The sequence below is a fragment of the Protopterus annectens genome, chromosome 17.part0 (assembly GCF_019279795.1).
Source record: "Protopterus annectens isolate FY-2018-M chromosome 17.part0, PAN1.0, whole genome shotgun sequence".
Taxonomy (NCBI): Eukaryota; Metazoa; Chordata; order Ceratodontiformes; family Protopteridae; genus Protopterus; species Protopterus annectens.
Genome location: NC_056751.1, coordinates 35,864,159 through 35,884,739, shown reverse-complemented (window position 1 = coordinate 35,884,739; position 20,581 = coordinate 35,864,159). Strand labels below are relative to the sequence as shown.

General features: G+C 38.3%; 1 protein-coding gene across 1 annotated transcript in view; it reads right to left on the bottom strand.

Moving 5' to 3' along the window:
• Nucleotides 1-20,581, bottom strand: part of CDS1 (CDP-diacylglycerol synthase 1) — a 1,285,468-nt gene that overhangs the window by 57,870 nt on the left and 1,207,017 nt on the right. The window contains exon 12 of the mRNA XM_044058908.1: nucleotides 14,647-14,750. Coding sequence (XP_043914843.1) covers nucleotides 14,647-14,750 — 104 coding nt within the window. The remainder of the gene's footprint in view (nucleotides 1-14,646; nucleotides 14,751-20,581) is intronic.

Below are 20,581 nucleotides of genomic sequence, written 5' to 3'. Positions count from 1 at the left end.
AATGACCAAACAGAGAAGATGCTTGTAAGGGAACACCTGAATGCCCTGGAGTCTCAGGTGGGCTGCAACCACTGCCATGACTTTGGTAAACACTCTGGGGGCTGAGGTTAGGCCAAATGGAAGAACCCTGAACTGATAATGACTGGCTCCTAGGAACCTCCTGGATCTTCTGTCCATTAGTATATGGTATCTTTGAGGTCCAACGAGCACATCCAGTCATTCTCCTGCAGAAGGGGAGAATAGATTGAGGGTGATCATCCGAACTTTTCCTTGGGTATGAGCAGGTTCAGGGACTAAAGGTCTAGAATGGGTCTGAGGGCACCAAGAAGAACCTCTGATCTGGGTTTTCTTAGCAACTCCAAAATTTCTTGAGTATGGACTCCCTTTGATGGGGTGGAACATCGGGGAGATGTTTGGGTTCCTCTGGATATTATCCAGAGCACCCATCGATCGCTTGTAATGGACTCCCAATTTGATAGGTGCCGATAGTCGCCCCCGACTGCCTCCAGAGGGACAGTACATCCACCTTGTCCTCCTCTGCCTCTAGTGTCCGCAGAAGGACGGATTGCTGAGGCCCCTCTGATTCCTAGAGAAGGATCTTTGGGGTTAGAGAGACAGCATCTTCCCATCCTTCGCTTCGGACTAGAGTGTCGCGAACCGATGAGCCAAATAAGGAACCATTGTGTGGCATGCTCAATGAAGGACGCCTTAAAGGGATCCGTGAAGATAGATGTATTTGATATGGACTTAGAGTGGCCATTCGAGTCTCAAAAACCTTTTGTCTGGGACCGACATGGACTCGGAGGCTGCAGCGTATTCTTTAATTAAGTCACGCTGTAGCCTGATAGTGTGCCATGTAGTTCAGCGACCTTATGGCAAAGGTTGCTGAAGCAAACATCTCCAAAGCCCGACTCCTTGTCTGGCGGATGGACCAAGAACTTTCTTGGGCAAGTTCTTTCTTAGTGGCAGCCGCCACCAACATAGCATCAACCAAGAAGGTCTATCAGAGGGAGGGCTGAGGACCTTATCCGGGCATCTAGGGATAGGCTCAAGCCCTGGTGGTAATTAGGTCCACCAAGAGGTCGGCTGGGGACACCCAGGAGGTAGATGGGCCTGCCTCAAAGGCCTCCAGAACACGGACTCGCCCAGGGAGGGCTTTTGGGCAGACCACCCCTAACATTTCCATGATGTCTCCAAATGAGACATCCTCAGGAACCCTCCGTATCCTCCAAATCTGTATCCGTGGTAATGGACTCGGGGAGTCCAGGTGCCTCCTTTTGCACTGGTGTTTAGGCACCTCTTCGAGGGTGGTGTTCCTCCCTAGGAACTAACTGGAGGCTTTGGGCAGGCTGTCCAGATGGACGGACGATCAAAGATAGACCCTGATACAGTGGGGGCATGGGTGGATCCGGGACCTGGATGACCTCGACAGTACCCTCTCCACTACCTCAAAAGCCGAGGGAGATTCATTATCACCAGCCTGAGAAAGCAGCAATCGGATCGTAATGGTGTGCTCCTCCCCAATAAGACACAACCACTCCTTTGGATCCGATGCTCAACCGAGCTTGGATCCGACAAGCTCAAGGTATAGTAAGACACTATCCCTGTCGGATCCCCGGATCCGAAAGAGCCTGGATCCGAAGGTCGGAGAAGGAGCAATTGGAGCAAAAATGGGGGCTGCACTCCCTCCCACATCCCCATCTGCATCTGGGTCTGTAAAAATCTTTGCATCATCCGATCCATATCTGCTTCGGAGATGCTTCTAGTGGACTGCGAAGAGGTAGTCGAAGTAGGCCGGGAAGGCTGCCTGGAAGACCTCGAGGGAGACCTATCCTCCTCCTCTGGCTCCGAAGAAAAGGAAGGAAAACGGAGCCGAGAGGACAAAGATCCAGAGACCCTCTCAGGGGACTTCAATATCTTTTCAGGCGGAGCCGAGGGATGAGACTCGGCCTGCCTTTTAGAAACATGGCCATGTTTTTTTCTCCTGTGGGAAGAAGACCCAGACTCCACAGAGCTAGTACCCGATAAGGGAGGTTGAGTCCCGGTACAGCTAAGTAATCACTGAAGCTACAGGAGTAGCTTGGACCCGGCTGGGAGAGGAAGAAGAAGCTGACTCCTGAGGGAGTTTTCCCGCCAGGATCAGCTTGTTCTTCCTGTCCCTAAGTGCCTGAGGGTTGAAGACAAATCTGGCAGGCCTCCGACAAATGTGCTGCCCCCAGACATAAAACACACTGAGTGTGTGGCCATCAGCTGGGGAGAGCTTGTGGCCACACTCAGTACACTTCGAAAATATAGCCTTAGACTCAGCCATAATTCTCTCACACACACACACCCAAACACTAAGTTTTTAAGTGGGTTAGATAGGGTTTGACGCTAAAACAACACAAATACAATTTAAACTAGGTTTTAAGTATAAGAAAAGGAACAATCTCACCAGGCCAGGAGCTCTTCACTAGGAAGCAACTGTCTTCGATCTGAGGTAATGTGGTTGGTAGTAAGGGATTATGGGTAGGGGAGGAGCATCTTGGAGCTTGAAAGCCGGTTCGATCAGGTCGGATCCGACTACCCACAGGTTGCAGATCAAATGAAGTAACTACTTCAGATATATAGTTCAGTAAAGCAGTTACAGTAAGACATGTGAAAAGCAGGTAATACAATACAGTACATTCTTTTAAGGTAAAAAAGGTATTATAGTACATTTTAATGATGTAGTACAGTCTTAGTGATAGAAAAGGCATTCTTGTTCAGTCTTTTAATGTAGAGATGCAAAAGAGAGTGAGAGAGATAGGGTTACGGAGAAAGAGATTGTTTGTGCTTTGAAGTTAACAACTGGGTAAGTGTCAAGTACATTAATAAGGATAAACGAAGGGGTAAAATACAGTCAGATAATATGATAGAGTTGATAGAGAGAGAAAGGGGGAATATAAGAGGACAGGAGGAAAGAGGATACATGGTCCAAGCAGGGAGGGAAGATACAATGCTAAAATTGTACCAGTTGTAAAGGGTTTACTATCACAACTTGGAAACTGCATTGGTCGAATGGCATATGGTCGACTTGCAGTTCCCAAGTGGGCAGAATGTCAAACCCAAATCAATCAACTACACTACAGCGAACGGGTAGTGTTAGTCGGGCACTTGGATTCAACATTGTGCAGGGGGATCGCAGTTCAGTGAGGAACAAGGAATTAGCCCATTTCTTCACTAAAGTGGGATCTCAGAGTTGGTATATTTAATGTGCAGGGGGTGTGGGGGTGCAAGAGGGCATAGCCCCTCTGCAAAATTGCAGACTTAACGTACCATTGACCGTACAGTCTAATGGTACGTTAATGTGCATAGTAGAAGGTGAATGATATCACCTCCTGCTATGTCGAATATACTGAACCATGGTTGTCGATATATTCGTTTTCAGTTTGGTTTACTTTTTGGCATTCCGAATTCCACATTTAGAGTCAACATTTAAACAGTCGACCGATGCGGATTCAAAATGCCAATAGTAATCTGCTGTAAAGATGTGCCCATAGGAGAAAGGCTAGATCAGTAAGAATGAAAAGACAGAAGAACAGAGAAGGGGAGAGAGTGAGAGAGGAGTTGTGAATGAAAGAGCAGAGAGAGCTACCAAGGACAGACAGAGTACAGAGATTACAAACATAGTCAGTTTCATCTGGGATGGGAACAGAAACATATCCATGATTTGTTTAAGTATTCTTTTAGTAAGGATTTAAGGGAATAAAGATTAGTTACTACTCTGATGTTAAGAGGTAGGGAGTTCCAAGTTTTAGCAACAGAGTAGGAGTAGTGACTTTGGCCGGAAGGAGTGGAATGTTTGGAGATGGTGAGGACCTGTTTGTCTTTGGATCTGAAATTTATGTTTGGGATGTGCAAGCCAAGTAAAGGACTGATGGCTGGACAGTATAGAGGCTTGTGAATAATAATATGTGTGGTTATTAGCTGGATGTAGGAGAGAAGACTGGGAAGTTCAAGCCAGCTGATAGACTGTAGAGTACTGTAGTGGTGTGCTGAGTGTTTAGCATTCAATGTGAACTTTGCGATTTTGTTATAGCAGCATTGTAACTTGGCTTTTAGGGAGATTTGTAGGTTGTTCAGAATTAGGGCTCCGAGATTTGTAGGTTGTTCAGAATTAGGGCTCCATAAAATAGACAGGCTAGGAGGTACGATTGGGCTAGTGTGATTTTAGCAGGAGTATTCAGAAAATGATTATTCCTATATAATATGTCAACTTATTTTGAACATACAGGTCAAATTTAGTTTGTCAAAAATAGTCACACCTAGTAATTTGGTTTGGGGGACTATTTCAATTTTAGTTTTACTTAAAGAAAATATTTTGAATTATGTTTTGTCAGGAGTTAGTAATTTGGGAGTGAAAAGGAGGAGCTTAGCTTTGTTTGGGTTGAGTATGAGTTGAAATATAGAGAGCCATGTTTCAAATGAGGTGAAAGCATGATGTGTTTTTAGCTGTAGTTGTGTTAGAGCAGAACAGGAGCAGAAGATGGTGGAGTCATCTGCATACCGAAAAAGAGTACCTTGTCCAGAGGTTGTGTACAGGTCATTGATAAATATATTAAAGAGAAGAGGTCCAAGAATAGATCTTTTTGGGACTCATAATGTGTTAGGCAGCAGTGGTGAGGTCGACTCTTGCCATTTTACTGGCTGCTGTCTGTTAGTGAGGTAGCTGATAAAACCATTTATTAGCGGGAAATGAAATCCCCAGACTGGAGAGTTTAGAGAGAAGTACAGAGTGAGGAACCATACCAAAGGGTTTAGAGAGGCCAAGAAATAAAGCTGATACTAGTGTGCCATAGTCTCTTGCTTTATTTACATTATCAGTGAAAGATAACAGGGCTGTGAATGTACTGTGACCAGGTTGGAAGCCATGCTGGGTCTTAGAGATCAGGTTATTATGTAGGAAGTATTATTGTAGTTGATGGTGAATCCATTTTTCAAGAATTTTAGATGGGGGGAGAGTATGGCAATAGGTCAGAAATCTGTTACTTCACCTGAATTGCCATCTTTATGCAGTGGGATTATGCAGGACCTTTTCCATAGGTCTGAAACATGGGATTCTCCTATGGGTCTGTTAATAAGAATACTGATCAGATAGCTTATGGAGTCAGCAACAAGTTTTAGGTATTCTGGGGGGGGGGAGATTATCTACAGATGATGAGCATGGTTTAAGCTTGACTAGTAGTTTTCTGATAACAGATATAGGGACAGCTTGGAAGGAAAAAGGGGTGGGATTGGAAGTGGAAGACAGTGAAGATGGGTGAGATGATTTACAGTCAAATATGTTTGGTGGACTGGTGGAGAAAATGATTTTGGGGAGTCAGTTTGTGACGTTGGGGGTATGCAGCAAGAGTTGTGGATGTGTTTAATTATGCATTCTATGAAGTAATTGTTAAACTTGATAGCAGTTTATAGTGGCATATTTTCTGGATAGGAGTTGGGGTTCTTTCTAGTTTCTGGATTGAGGAGAGGTGAGATGGAAGTCCAGAATTTTTTAGGATTATGTTTTAAAATGTCTTGAGAAGTAGTGTGGTACAGTTTTTTGTCATAGATGACTTGCTTTTTACTCAGTTACGAAGTTGTCTATACAGTTGTAAACCATTGTAATTTTTGTTCTTATTCCATATGTTCCATGCTCTGTCTCTTTCGTTCATGAGTAGTTTGCAGGACTTGGTCATCTAATGGGCAGGATTATTTTAATATGTTTTGTTCGGAGTGTGGAAAGAGAATTTAAAATACTTAAAAATAGTATGTTGCATTGCGTGACAGCTTCATTAAGGGGGAAGAAATTGAAGGAAAGTTGCGGGTGGGCTTAAATTCATGGTCTTTATTTAACTGTATGGGAGCCCTATCTGTATAAGCTGGCGAATGGTCACTTAAAGAATCTGAGAGTGTACCAGATAAGGTGTAGTTAGAAGGGTTAGAGACTAGTATCCAATCCAGGACGGATTGTTGAGCATTATTTTTGCTGTGTCTTGTAGCAGAATTGATGAGTTGGGTGAAGCCAAAGAGATTTATGCTATTGGATGGGTTGCTTGAGAAGACAGACTGCCAGTCTGTATTAACATCATCTAATATGACTGTTTCATTATGGATAGAGCCTGAAACCCAAGCCAATATTTCCTCAAGAATTAGAATGTTGTGCCCCGGAGGTATATATACAACAACAATAAACCATACATTTTTGGATGCATTAATTTTAAGGAAAGATAAAAATTTCCACATTAGAAAAATTAGGAATGGTACCTTAAAAAGGGGGTAACTTCATAACTGTTTAGGTAAATTAAGGCAATTCCACATTTTTTCTTGTGTATTTAGCATGTCTAATTATGTCATAACCTGGAGGGAGGGTTTCAGTATCTTGCAATTTAGGGGTTGGCCAGGTTTCAGTGGCAGCAAGGAAGTCAGGTTTATAGTGATTAATCCAGGCATGGACGTTGGATACTTTATTTCCTATGCTCCTGAGGTTGACGATTATTATCTTTAGAGTTTTAGGTTGTTGCTTGCAGTTAACAGTGTTTGAGGGACTTGGATTTGGGTGGATGTTTGGGTATCAAGTGATGAAAGTAAAGGATGGATTTAGTATTTTGAGAGAGCAATTTGGGATGATGACTACTTTTGTTTTGTAGTTTGTGCAGCATTTGATTATTTTAGGTTTATAGTATAAAATTGTGGAAGTGGAAAATAAGCTAGGTAGTTTGTGCAGCATTTGATTATTTTAGGTTTACAGTATAAAATTGTGGAAGTGGGAAATAAGCTAGGTAGTTTGTGCAGCATTTGATTATTTTAGGTTTATAGTATAAAATTGTGGAAGTGGGAAATAAGCTAGGTAGTTTGTGCAGCATTTGATTATTTTAGGTTTATAGTATAAAATTGTGGAAGTGGGAAATAAACTAGGTAGTTTGTGCAGCATTTGATTATTTTAGGTTTACAGTATAAAATTGTGGAAGTGGGAAATAAGCTAGGTAGTTTGTGCAGCATTTGATTATTTTAGGTTTACAGTATAAAATTGTGGAAATGAAAAATAAGCTAGGTAGTTTGTGCAGCATTTGATTATTTTAGGTTTACAGTATAAAATTGTGGAAGGAAAATTGTGGAAGTGGGAAATAAACTTAGTAGTTTTTTGATTATTTTATTTTTATTTATATATGTAAATTGGTGGGAGTGAAAATAAGCTAGGTAGTTTGTGCAGCACTTGATTATTTTAGGTTTACAGTACAAAATTGTGGAAGTGGGAAATAAACTAGGTAGTTTGTGCAGCATTTGATTATTTTAGGTTTATAGTATAAAATTGTGGAAGTGGGAAATAAGCTAGGTAGTTTGTGCAGCATTTGATTATTTTAGGTTTACAGTATAAAATTGTGGAAGTGGGAAATAAACTAGGTAGTTTGTGCAGCATTTGATTATTTTAGGTTTATAGTATAAAATTGTGGAAGTGGGAAATAAGCTAGGTAGTTTGTGCAGCATTTGATTATTTTAGGTTTATAGTATAAAATTGTGGAAGTGGGAAATAAGCTAGGTAGTTTGTGCAGCATTTGATTATTTTAGGTTTATAGTATAAAATTGTGGAAGTGGGAAATAAGCTAGGTAGTTTGTGCAGCATTTGATTATTTTAGGTTTATAGTATAAAATTGTGGAAGTGGGAAATAAGCTAGGGGAGCTGCTGGAATAGCTAGGGTGAAACAAGGAGCTGACTGATGAGGTAATGGTACTAGAGGTGTGAAAGGTATATTCCGAAAGAGGTTTGCATGTGAAGAGACAAAGGAAGAGGTGAAGGAGGACAGTAAAGAAAAATGAAGAGAAAACGTAGGTGTAATGAGGTTGACTAGGATGGATGGGGAGGAAATGTAGAAGGATGATAGTAGATGCAGAAAGGAAGAGAATGAAGTGAAGTGGTTAGTAAGCTATGAGGTAGTGGTGTGCAAATAATTATTTAGAGTGAAGAAGGAGGTAGGGATTGATGAAGTATAAGTTTAGAGATAGTGGGGATGGATGGGAATTGGCAGTTGTGTAGGGGAGCGGAGTGAAGCCCAAGTAATTTATCTAATAGTATTTTACTGATTTTCTGAGCTGAATATACTGATATGATTATATTACACTGTAACATGCAGGGTAGACATGCTATATATCTATATCTATATATATATATATATATATATATATATATATATATATATATATATATATATATATATATATATATACATATATTCTATATATCTGAAATAATTTGCATTGATTTGTTGTTTGATTTGTTGCTTTTGCTGTGCTAATACAGAAATATGTTAAAATGCAATTCCATGTTGAGCTCCTCTCCTCAGGATCCCTCTGAAAATCAATCTTTCCAGTCAGTAGGGATAATATAGTCAATTAGTCAGTCAGACAATATTACTCATGCCATATAAAACTTTTCATTAAACAGACCACTCTTTTGCAACATTACTGTTACTGCTTTTATACTCTTTCTTTGCTTTTAGTGAAGAGAGGCTGCATTCTGTTTTTTTTTTAAACTTTATTAAATTATCACTTAAGACGCAGGCATACATACATTAATTGAAAAGAAAACAAACCATATTAACATTTTCCCATGTACATACATATCTTTATAAATACCATCAGTCAAACATTAAATACATTGCTCAGTTATCCTGTCTTCCCATAAACCTAACTCAACCTCCTACTGACCATTATTCTGCACGTATTATTCCAACAATTTCCATTTATTTCTATAAAATGTGCTTGCCTAGTTTTTTTTTTAATCTTTTTGTAATATTCAATAGTTCAAATAACGGTTTCAACTAGTAACTGCTTTTTTGGCAGTCAACAGAATTGCACTTAACAAGGTCTTACTAGTGGCGGCTTGGTGACTTCAAATCAAAGTGGGGGCTGCAGGAGACACATGAATGGGTGGGGCCAATGGGAAGGGGTGTGACCAACTAGAAAGGGGCAGAGCTGTTCTAAAAACCACAAAAACTGGGACTTAAATTAAATATGCTGCACTGAGTGCCAAACCGTCATTATGAGAGTCCAATCAAGACAAAATGAAGTGTAGAAGAAAAAAACATATATTTCAATGCATTAGCTACATGACAACTTACTTAATATCTAGATGGAAACAAAAAGGTTGCGAGGCATGAAAAAATAAATTACTTTTTAAATACATTACTGGAATGCCAGTCAAAATCACGTATAAAAAAACAAGCAGCACTCAACTCAAGCCACTTCTTCTTGCACTGCAGTTCTAATTATAATTTATATTCAGCTTTATAAAACTACCAAGTAACATGCTGAAAGACGGAATCTCTGTGATACCCCCATTTGTAAAAATGATTCTTATCCAAAAAAAACTTGCTGCCTGACAATAACTATCTACTTGTTTAATGGGGAAAATACGATCAAAGTAAAAAATGAACAGCAAAAAGAAACAAACTCAAGATAAATTGCTTAAAGGATTACTGCACAGGTTATGGACCACACATGACAGATTGGGATTCTGTTTAGTTTATGGCTAAAGCCTGCAAAGATGACTGCAAGTCTCCAACAAATGTAATGAGCATCTGAAAATACTATAATCCTGTCCTTTATTACAAATACTGTCATATGCATTTCAGTACCTAAGGCTTATACGTTATCTAGTTATGTAAATATTCTCTGCATAGCAACAACAAAAAGGCTTTCAATGTTGGGAATTCTTTAACAGTATGCTTATTAAGGCTTACTTGCATCTTATAATCTCAGACAACCTTACCTGATGGTCATTAAAGCACTGCGACAAACACAGAGCAACAGGCACTGCAATAACATGCATGTTCTGAATAATAAGAAGCATAAATCAACAGTATAAAAATATGACAGAAAACCAGAAAATTCTGCAAAATCAGGGCAGATGAAAAGCCACTGTAGTGTCTACTTTGGATGGGGGGATACTCTGCACACTTACACTGCATAACTGCTCCTTGCCTTGCTTGGACACATCCAGATTCACTATGTGGGGGAGTGGGGTGCAACAAGTATGTCACAATTTTAAATATATCTGGCTGAAGGTGATGGCCATTTGTCATACCTCTCAACCTCAGCAAGAAATCTGGACAAAGCCATAAATAGAAGTGGGACAAAGGCCCAAAAATAAGGACAATATTTAAATATTGCTCTTATAAACTTAGAAAGATAATAGAATAGTAGTCCTGGATTACTATGAATTTTCTGATGGGTATGAAATCTGAAACTCAAATGTCTGTCATTATTTTCTAACTTCAGTCTTTAATGATTTGCTAGTAATTTGCCAGAAAACCACAATTTTATGAAAAATGGACCAAAATGTGATGCAAAAATATAAAATAGCCACACAATACAGTTGGAACCTGTGATAGAAGGAACACTTTTTTTAAATATTAATACTGTTAAGTTGAACAGCTGACAAAATAAGATAATCTACATGCATTTCTGAAATAAAAGTAATCTATAACTCTGGTCATTACAATTACAATTATTTTCTTCCAAAATTGCCATTTTGCACAGGGATTATTAGGGGGAGAGCAACATTTTGAGGTAAAATCAGGGACAGTTGAGAGGCTTGGATACAACTAATTCTATAAAGCGATTTATTTGTGCATACCCTCTCAACCTCTTAACACAGGAAATCTGGACAAGGCTAAATATATTGGGGGAACATATAAACAGTATTAAAAATTTCCCTTGTATAAACTTAGACAGTTGATAGAATAACAAGTCTTGCTTTAGCATGCATTTTTCTGAAGGGTATAAAGTCGGAAACTCAATGTCTGTCATTATTTAGTGACTTCATTCTTAAATGATTTGTTAGAAAACTACAAATTTTATGAGGAACAAACCAAAAATAAGAAGCAAAAATCTATTCATTCTGCGAAAATCTGGATAGTTGAAAGGTATAGCTCAACTGGAGATGTCTTTGATTTTGACACCCTTCACTCCTCACAAAATCATAGTTGAATGGGGCCTCCCCCCTGCAGCCATTCCAATGTCCCATTACTTGCCTATTTCACCCCATTTACCATAAGCGACATGCATACTGATTTACTTCTACTATGACTTGGATTTAATTTAAAAGTTTTATTTTACATTTTACAGTACAAATACTAATAGACATCTGCTAAACAAAGTAATGCAGTCTCACAATGAAAACAGACTTAGCATTAAAACTTCTCTGCCTTGAAACTCACATTCTTTGAAACAACATTGAAACCTACATTCAAAGAAAATGCATCTGGCCAGTGGCATATAAAGATTAACTTTGGGCTGTTTTCAAATCATAGGCCCCTTGCACACGAAACATACATGTGTTCTTTGATACACCTTCCTGATTGTATTAAATTATATTCCTTGTATTTATCAGTACAGTTGCTAGAGGGTATTTTAAATTTACAGTTTTGAACATTTTTCTAGTAAACAATCAAACAAAATGCATGCACCAATAATGACAAATCTGCGCAATTCAGAACATTTCTATCATAAAAGTCTACTCAAACTTCTACAATCCACCAGTATCAGTAAATATGCACAATCTCTGCAGAAGTAAAAGACATCTAAATAATTCCAAACTAAAGAGATCTATAACTAATGAAGACATTGCTGTTAGCAAACAACTTTATATTTCATTGTTTTATCGACAAATAAAGTACCTGTTGTCCTTGGGGAATAAATTGCCTATGTTACATTAAAAAATGATAAGCTAGTAATATTACAATAGGGGAATGGATGGCAAACTGATAACAGGTTAATAGGTATGTAAGCCAAAGAGGACATTTTCAGGACTGCAGCATTAAGTACAACACAGTACTGTATCAGCAATGCATCTACATACTGTGGGAGTAGAACCCACAGCCTTCTGCATCAAAAGCAAGTACACTACCTTTCGTGTTATTAACAATGCAAGCAGACTCAGCATAAGCAGCACTAAACTTCTCTTCCCCTGAAGCTCTCAACTCCTTGTAAAATCCACTCATATCTTTCAACTTTGCAGGACAAGAAATCTGGAAAAAGCCAAAATGTATGGGGGGGGGGGGGGCAAAAGTCCAAAAACCAGGGACACATTTTAAACATTGCTTGTATAATCTTGGAAAGTTGCTAGAATAAAATGTTGTCTTACCACCATGCATTTCACTGCCAAGTCTTGAACCCAGAACCCAGTGCACTACAGTCACAGCAACATATCACTATGCCAAATCAGCTGTTTCTTGAAAGACAGGAAGACTGAAACTTAAATGGTTATCATTTGGTGAATTCAGTTCTCACCAAAGCTCTCAGCCTCTTAGCACAAAACACATGGACAAAGCCAATAATGGGAGAATACAGCCCCCAAACATATTCAGTGAATTCAGTTCTCAACATAGCTCTCACCCTGTTAGCAAAAACAATCTGGACAAAGCCAATAATGGGGAATATAGCCCCAAAAATTGAGAGAAATTTAAAATATTGACCTTATAAACTTAGAAAATTGCTAGAATAAAAGGTTTTGTGTTACATGTACTTTATGAAGCATATGAAGACTGAAATTCAAATGTCTGTCATTATTTAGTGAATTCAAAATCCAGAAAACCAGAGATTTTATGAGGAACAGAATAGAACAAAAATATGAGGCAAAAATCTGAATAGTTTTCACAAGTGGTCGTGGGTAGGGAATTCAGGCTCTTGCTACCTGAACCCAAGGTACAGAGTTTGAGTCTGAGTTATTCTCTTTAGCCACCAGGTATATTTCCTGAGTTTCTCTCTTGCCATCAGGTATATTTAACTGGGGTATTGCACACACAAAAAAAAACAACCAACCAGACCAGCACAGTTGGAGAAGGAAAAAAGACCTTATTAAAAAAGTCAAAAAAAATCTCACAGACCAGTTTTGGCCCTAAGCCTTTATCAATGTACATACAGACTGTGAAAAATAACCCGTTTATAGGATAACATATTCATAGCTAACCAATCACCATAGGCAAATCATAAATATTAATTTAAGCCAGGTGAAAACAACCCCCCCTAGTCTTACTATCCATGCTTTCTCTTTCCTATTTAAGATGTAGTCCTAACCAGTTTTACTGCTTCTATTCTCCCAAACTTTATCAATAATAACAAAACGAAACTGAGCAGAAGAATGTTTTAAGGTATGCTTATACAAAGCATTACTGGGATTTTTATTCCTAATGTTGCTAAAATGTTCCGACATCCAGAACTTGATAGGTCTGGAAGTTTGCCCTATATAGAAGGCTGAACAGGTACATATTACTAGGTAAATAACCCAGTCTGTACTGCAGTTACCAACCAAAAACCTTAATGTTAAATAGACGTGGTGTATTTCAGATGTAAATTCTTTCGTTTGAACCATGTATTTGCAAAATGAGCAGTGTCCACAAGAGAAACAACCAACCAGTTTGTTACCCTCAAGTATAACTTGTGTGGATTCTGGAATTTGTTGGCTATGCTTGTAGTAAAAATATCAACAGTGACTTTGGAACTGCTATGCAAATATCGAATAGTGTAGATTCGGAAGCCATCAAACAGATTATCAGAACAAATTGGAAAATTTTGAAGAGCAGTGAAGAAGTACTAGAAGCAGTTGGTAATGGGCCATGCTTTCTGTACAAAAAGGGAAAGAGTTTTAAAAACTTTTTCCAAAGCAGTATGAATCCCAGGTCTTTTAGTACAAGAGGCAGGATGGAAAAATGTTTGGCATGCAATTTCTGTGATTTAATTTATGGAGTCAGTGAAATTGTTATTAATGAAGTAAAATATATGTCAACAAGGTTTACACATGCAAATCAAAGTTTGTTGTTTACCTAATTGTATGTCAGTCTTGCAATGCATTCTATGTTGGCCGTACTAGCAGGGAGCTGTTCAAAAGAATGTATGAACACAAAAGAGCTGTGGAAACTGGCAGTGAAGCTAATGCTTTAGGTAAACATTATAAAATGGGGGGTTGTAAAATCAATTTTAAATTTTTGGTTTTGGAAAATATTGCTGACTATGAGATCAAGTTGAATGCTGAGGAGGAGTTGGGATGGTTGGAGTATACATGGCAGGTTAAGTTGAATGCCTGCTATCCCCCTGGGCTAAACAACAGAGAAGATTTTGTAGCCTATTTGAGAAAGAAAGGGTTAAGACATTAATTGGGAATGTCATGTGATGATATCTTTTAGTATTTAATGAATGAAGTGAGAGGTTTTAATTCAGTCTGAAGAAGTCTTGTGTATGAAAAGACAAAAGCGCTTACTGGATTTTTACTGAATTTCTGCATTAAAGCACAGTTTGGTTTATCGCCGAGTTTATTATTTTTAGATCTGCAGTAATGTCAGAGTGGGTTTCAGATTAACATGAACATCTCTACATGTCTCCATATACATGATTAGTTTTATCAAATAGTAACAGCCCTGTTAATGAAATGAGTAACTGCATTGATACAAACTTGAAATTTCACAGAACATTACATTCTAATCACACAATGCGCTTCTAGATTCAGCTAGAGTCAAAACATGAAATATCAATTTTGAAAAAAAAAATGTTCTTAGAAAGCTGTCTTTAAGAACCAGATTTATAAAGCATTATGGAGAGCTTCCTGTTAAGAACACTAGCAGTGCTCTTCCACATTGAGACAAGTCTTACCTTATAAAGCTGGCAATGTAAACATGGACAAATGTAGCCATTAAGTACTGGCAATCAAAGCGATCCACAATGCCTCCATGACCAGGGATAGTGTCTGCAAAGTCCTGGTGAACATAAATATGAGAGAAAAAATCAGTAATTTGAGTTGTATTTTCACTGAATAAGTTACACTAGGATAACAAACTTTACACAGTTGCAACAGCTTAGATAGCTAACATCCTGGTAAGCTACCATTAAAAGAAAGTGGTTGGAATCATGTACAAGTACCTTTGTCTGCACATGGTATTATATCTTTATCAGCTACGGCTACAGTGCCAACAGTTAGCCATATTGTAACATTCGTGACAATGTGTTATGTTACAAATTTAATAGTAACTGAGTAATATCGATTGGTGTTTCAGCCTTAGATGAGTTTATTTTGGGTCTATATTAGAACATTGACTTTTTAAAACGTCGAATGTTCTAATATTGACCCCTATTCAGTGAACGCTGACAATCTCGAACATGCAGAACAGCAAATTTTTTCCCAGGGATATAAATTTGCTGTTCCGACACACATACACACAACACAAGCACACCAAACAAACAGCAATTGACACACATACACCTAAAATCCTACATCTAGCCCTACACTAAATTGTACATACACCACTAGCTATCCACTTACCTTAACCCTAACCCTAAGGTCCATCACTATCGCATTCACCTCACCCGCGCCCTAACTCACCTACCCCCCCTAACCCTCACATTAACACAATCGCACACTTACCTGATCACAACCCTTAACTTTCCACTACAGTGCTGAAAATAGTGAAGCCACAGGAACGGCCAACCAAATTCCTTCCCTAGGAAGAAATTCGGTGTTCTGCATCTTTGCTATTTTCAGCGTTCGCTGAATAGGGGTTGATATAAGAACATTCGAAGTTGTGAAACTTCGATGTTCTAATATAGACCCGTTTATTTTCACTGTGAAAGGCTAACTCATTGCACTGCTGTGCTCAAGCTGGATGAGACAAAATGGCTCTGGGAATTTCTCACCTCCTTTATGGTGCCATTCTTCATTACTTCCGAGACAGTTCACAGCTATTGAACTCCATTTTGCTGGCACAACTCTAAGAGCTTAGTCTGTGCACAATCAGCCAGCAGGACTGTGACGCAGTTCACAGTATTCCGACTACACATACATAGCTCAAGATACTAGCTTGCACAAAATCAGCAAAAAATAGCAAATGGTATTTAAGCTGTGGAATTTTTCTTAATTAATGGATTTTCTTGTATTTGGGATGACAGGGGTAATATGACTGAAACTAAGACAAAAATAGGTACTGTGACTAAAAAAAAAAAAAAACAGAAGACTATTAAAAACATTTCTCAGTGCTGATTGTTGACTTGCAAAGCCAGTCAAACAATAGATAACTAAGAAATGGAAGAAAACCACAGTATGCATAAGAAACTAAAGGCCAGGCAGAGCATGAAAAAACACACCACAAAGGACAGGAACTACAAATTAGGAACAAACAGTAAACCCACAAACTGTAAAGTAACAGTGCTAACCACTCTTCAAAGGAGAAACACTGAACACATATTAAGTAAGTGGAGATGATTCTGGACAGTGAGCAATGAACATAAATTCAGATGGGAGTGAGGCAGACTGGACAATAAGCACTAAATATAAAATTGTGGTGTAGCAGGATTGATCGTATACAACAAAGTAGTGAAACATAATTTGGAAGTGTCAAAGGTAGACCTTGACAAAAAGCATTGATCATGACTTCGGAAGGTGGGTGCAGTGGACAAAGAGCTCTGACCATGAATTAAAGATGTATGGGGCAAATTTTAGACAACAAGCTGTGAACATGAATTTGAGATGGAGGTGTGCAACAGCAGTACAGTTGTTCATAAAGTACAGTTCAAAGATAGCACTTTGGAAAGTACACTTACCGAGTTATCAAAATGAAACAAAGTTCTGGATTAATTACAAGGAAATGGTCACCAAATTAAATGTAGACTCTTAAAATGTGGCAGGAGTATTTTGTGAACCCCCCCCCAAAAAAACTTGCAAAATACTGAGATGGGGGGGGGTCTATGTAATCAGCTTTGACGTTCTATGTTACATGGTGATTTTTCGGTTACTATGCAAAATGGCATCTGCTCTTAGAGCTCACCTTCAAGGATTGAAATTTCTAAAGAAAGTGCAGTTGTTCATAATGTGAAATCCTATAGTTGATATTTTGCAAACCTGGTGTAAAATGCTGAATTGCCGTAAAGTTGAAAGGAAATGTTTTGCCAAAGGAAAAGCAGACTCATAAATTTGGTGCAAATGTTGGATTTCCAAGATGGCTGCACAATGATCTACGGTTCTCACAGTATGAAAATAATAAACTGGGAAATAAGAGGCAGTGATACTGTCAACATGAGTAAATTTCAGTTACTGGCTAGTAAGCACACTGCCTGGATGCCATAAAAAAAAAGAAATTTAGAGAACCTGAAAGAAAATCAAACAGAAATGGTGAAAAGAAAACAATGGCCTGGAAGAATCCTGTATTTGTTCAGCAAAAGGCAGCACAAGCTTCAGCTTTCAGTTCAAGAGATGGCTTTCAATAATTTAGAGGAAAAATAAATAAAATGGACTCCTAGGTGATTACAATAAATGGAGTATATCAACTCAAATAACAAAAGACTGGGAAAAACACAAAAGAAGCTTTAAAACTAGCTATTCAGTTGAACGGATATAACTGCAAAAATCAGAAGCTGAAATGAAGAAAAGGCTGGCTGAGTATGAGACTTCTCAAAAAAAGAGCTGTTTCAAAAAATGGTAGAGTTAGAAGACAGAAGGTGCAGAGAAAACCTGAGAATTTCTGATGAACTGGAGAAACTGGAAGGAACAGACTGTATTAATTTTATAAAAGCACATATAAGCAACTGGACCGGTATTCCACAGAGGGATTTGTTAATTGAAAATGCACATCAAGTGTATACTTCAAACCTGTCCATGAGAAAACAGCCAAGACCTGTATTAGTACAGGTGCAATCATACCAGCAAAACTAGCTCTGCCTGACAAAACTGTGGAAGAAGGGAAAAGTATTAAAAATTGAAGACAGCAGTGTGTTTATGGAAAATAATTATTCAATGTACACCAGGCAGAAGAGCAGCAAATTTATCGAGCAGTCATGGAATGTCAAAAGGCAGGCGTGAGACTCAAGTTGCTGTATCCAGCTGACTGCAGAATATTTTTTTCCTGGAAGATCAAAGACATTTCTGGATACAGAACAGGGTAAGGAGGACATAAAAAAAGTGTATCCAACAAAAAGTGAGCTAACAAACAGAAGGGAGCTCTGCTTCACATACTTTTGATTATAAAGCTCATATGAGAGACTTTGCCAATGAAATCTCTTCCAATGTTCCAAAGGAAAATTTTAAGAGACAGAAAGAAGTGCAGGAGTTGACTAGAAGAATCAGGAGCATTTTGGACAACTGGTGTCTGGTGTTGGAAGATAGAGATAAACAGGAAGATGACCAGCATCACTAACGTTAGTGAATAAAAGGGAGACTATAAACCATCAATCATATTTATGAAATATGGCTTTGTAAGTAAAAGTGGCTGACAAGTCTGTACATGCTCATAGGTACTTGCTAGGCTAATGACCACAAGGGCCTTTTTAAACCTAGTCATGCATCCCAAATCTCTGAGTTCTAGTACTCTTGATAAGTGTAAGCAGGGGCTTAGGAGTGAAACATTTACAAGCAGGGGCCTGGGAAATAAACCATTTACAGGCTGCCTGTGTCATTTAGAGACACAGGTGCCAAATCAGGGATGAATTTCCTGTTCCCCATCCAATTGTCCAAGTTACACTTGAATTGGATTAGTGAGGAACTCTGCTTCACATGGATGGGAAGCCTGTTCCAGAGAAGATGTAGTCTCTGGGATACATATCAGTCTTTCCAGCAGGTCCTATTTATATCACAGGCAAGGATGATTTTTTTAAATGTGGGTAAACTGTAAAGCATATACCTCATGTTATTCCATTAATGTTTAGAAAGACACTAAACAGAAAAAGAAGTAACTGTAAGTAAACCAGTGTTTGTTTTTATTAGCATTTGTACAAAACATTTCATGATATAAACTGCAAGTTATACTGAAATGCCGTTTTGTATACTGTCAGTCAGGGATATTTTAATTGTGGAGGGAATCATTTCATTGACTGTTGTGCGTGTTAAAGACATTAAAGTAAGCAAGTACTTTTTAATTGTAAGAAATCTAGGCTTTACAGTATAACAAGAGACAAAAGGCTGGACAAAAGCAAACTTAATTATGCTGTGATCTTGAGCTACTTGAGTTGAGGTGGGGAGTACAAATGCACTGAATGTATTACATTATGTGATTAAATGAGGTATTTCCTCATATGTTTCACAAGGTTGAATGCTTAGATTAATATCCTTGGCTTAAGTTATAAACAAGTGTTTTTGTGGCCATGTAGGCTTGAAACATAACACAAAATGACGAAAACCATGAAAAGTGCCAAGCTTCTTACATCTGTAAAGATACCAGCTCGTTTTATTTTTCATGAGCAAATATTCACTGGGAGTCAAGAAGTCTGTGGCTAAGGCAGCTGTGCATTTTTTTCTGAGTAAAATATACAAACACTCACTGCTGACTACTTTTACATGGAGATGAGCTGTCTGCAGGTGCAAGTAATTAATCACTGTTAACATTTTTATTGAATTATCACTTAAAACATAGGCAAACATACATTTATATAAATAAAAGAAACCATGTTAACATATTCCCAGCTGCAAACCTTACTCACGACATATATTCTTTTGTATAAATATCATCAATCTAAATTGATCAAATCCTGCTTTCCTTAAATGTCACTCTGCCTCCAAAACATTACTCTGCATTTACTTCTCCCGAAATTTCCATTTTTTTCTATGCAATTTGTTCCCTTTCTTTTCTAAAGATCCCATTTCCAGTTCTTTTATCTCTGCTACAAATACAGTTGGTTTAGACTCTTGATTTCGATTTTCTAGCAAATGCGTTTTTGGCAGCCACCAAAACTAAACTTAGCAAGGCTTCACAATGTCCAGACAATTCTGATCCTGTATCCCAGCTCAGAAAAATAATTTCCTTACTTACATCCATTTGCTCACCCAATATTCTGACAGAGTACTGTATGGAATTTTTGATGTTTGCCAATTCATTACACCCCCAAAACACGTGTTCCCAGTTACCTCTTTCTTCTCCATTACACTTCCAACATTTGCCACCTACCTGAGGAAAGAATCTTTACAGTCTGCTTGGGGGTATAAATATACATATGCAAACACTTCCAAGCAAAAATCCCAAATCTTCTAGACTTTGTTTCATACTTGGGCACCGTGCATATGTGCTCCCATTGTTCCCTTGTGAATTACTTATCCAGTCTCTCTTCCCAATCTTTTCTAACCTCCTCTGATTCCCATAGTTATTGTGCAATATTTTATATGACCTATAATTATCCCTTTTTTTAACAGCAGCTTCTCTTCTGTAGTCAACTAAAAACTCAACCAGAGCAATTCTTTCACTCAGGATTCCCCTACCCTTTTCTCTTTCCTATACTCTGATATCAATCCCTAATAGGGAAGACAGTCTCCAGCCTGCAGTCCAAGTGTCTCTTTGGCCTCTTCTCATTTTATTACCATTCCCTCCCTAGTTGTTCCAAATACCTTGGTTCTTTTGACAGTTTTCTCAAACAAAATCCAGCACCCTCTTGCCTATTCTCTGTACCCCAACTTGCAGTCATTCGTATTGGCAAAATCTCTTTTCTCCATTTTCATGTCAGCTTAGTTTTTAAACACTTTCTGCTATTTTATGAATATAATATACCTTATGGCTGTTATTATTCTCCTTAAGGATCTGCATCCAATTATCCCATTCTCTCCTTGTTTCTTGGA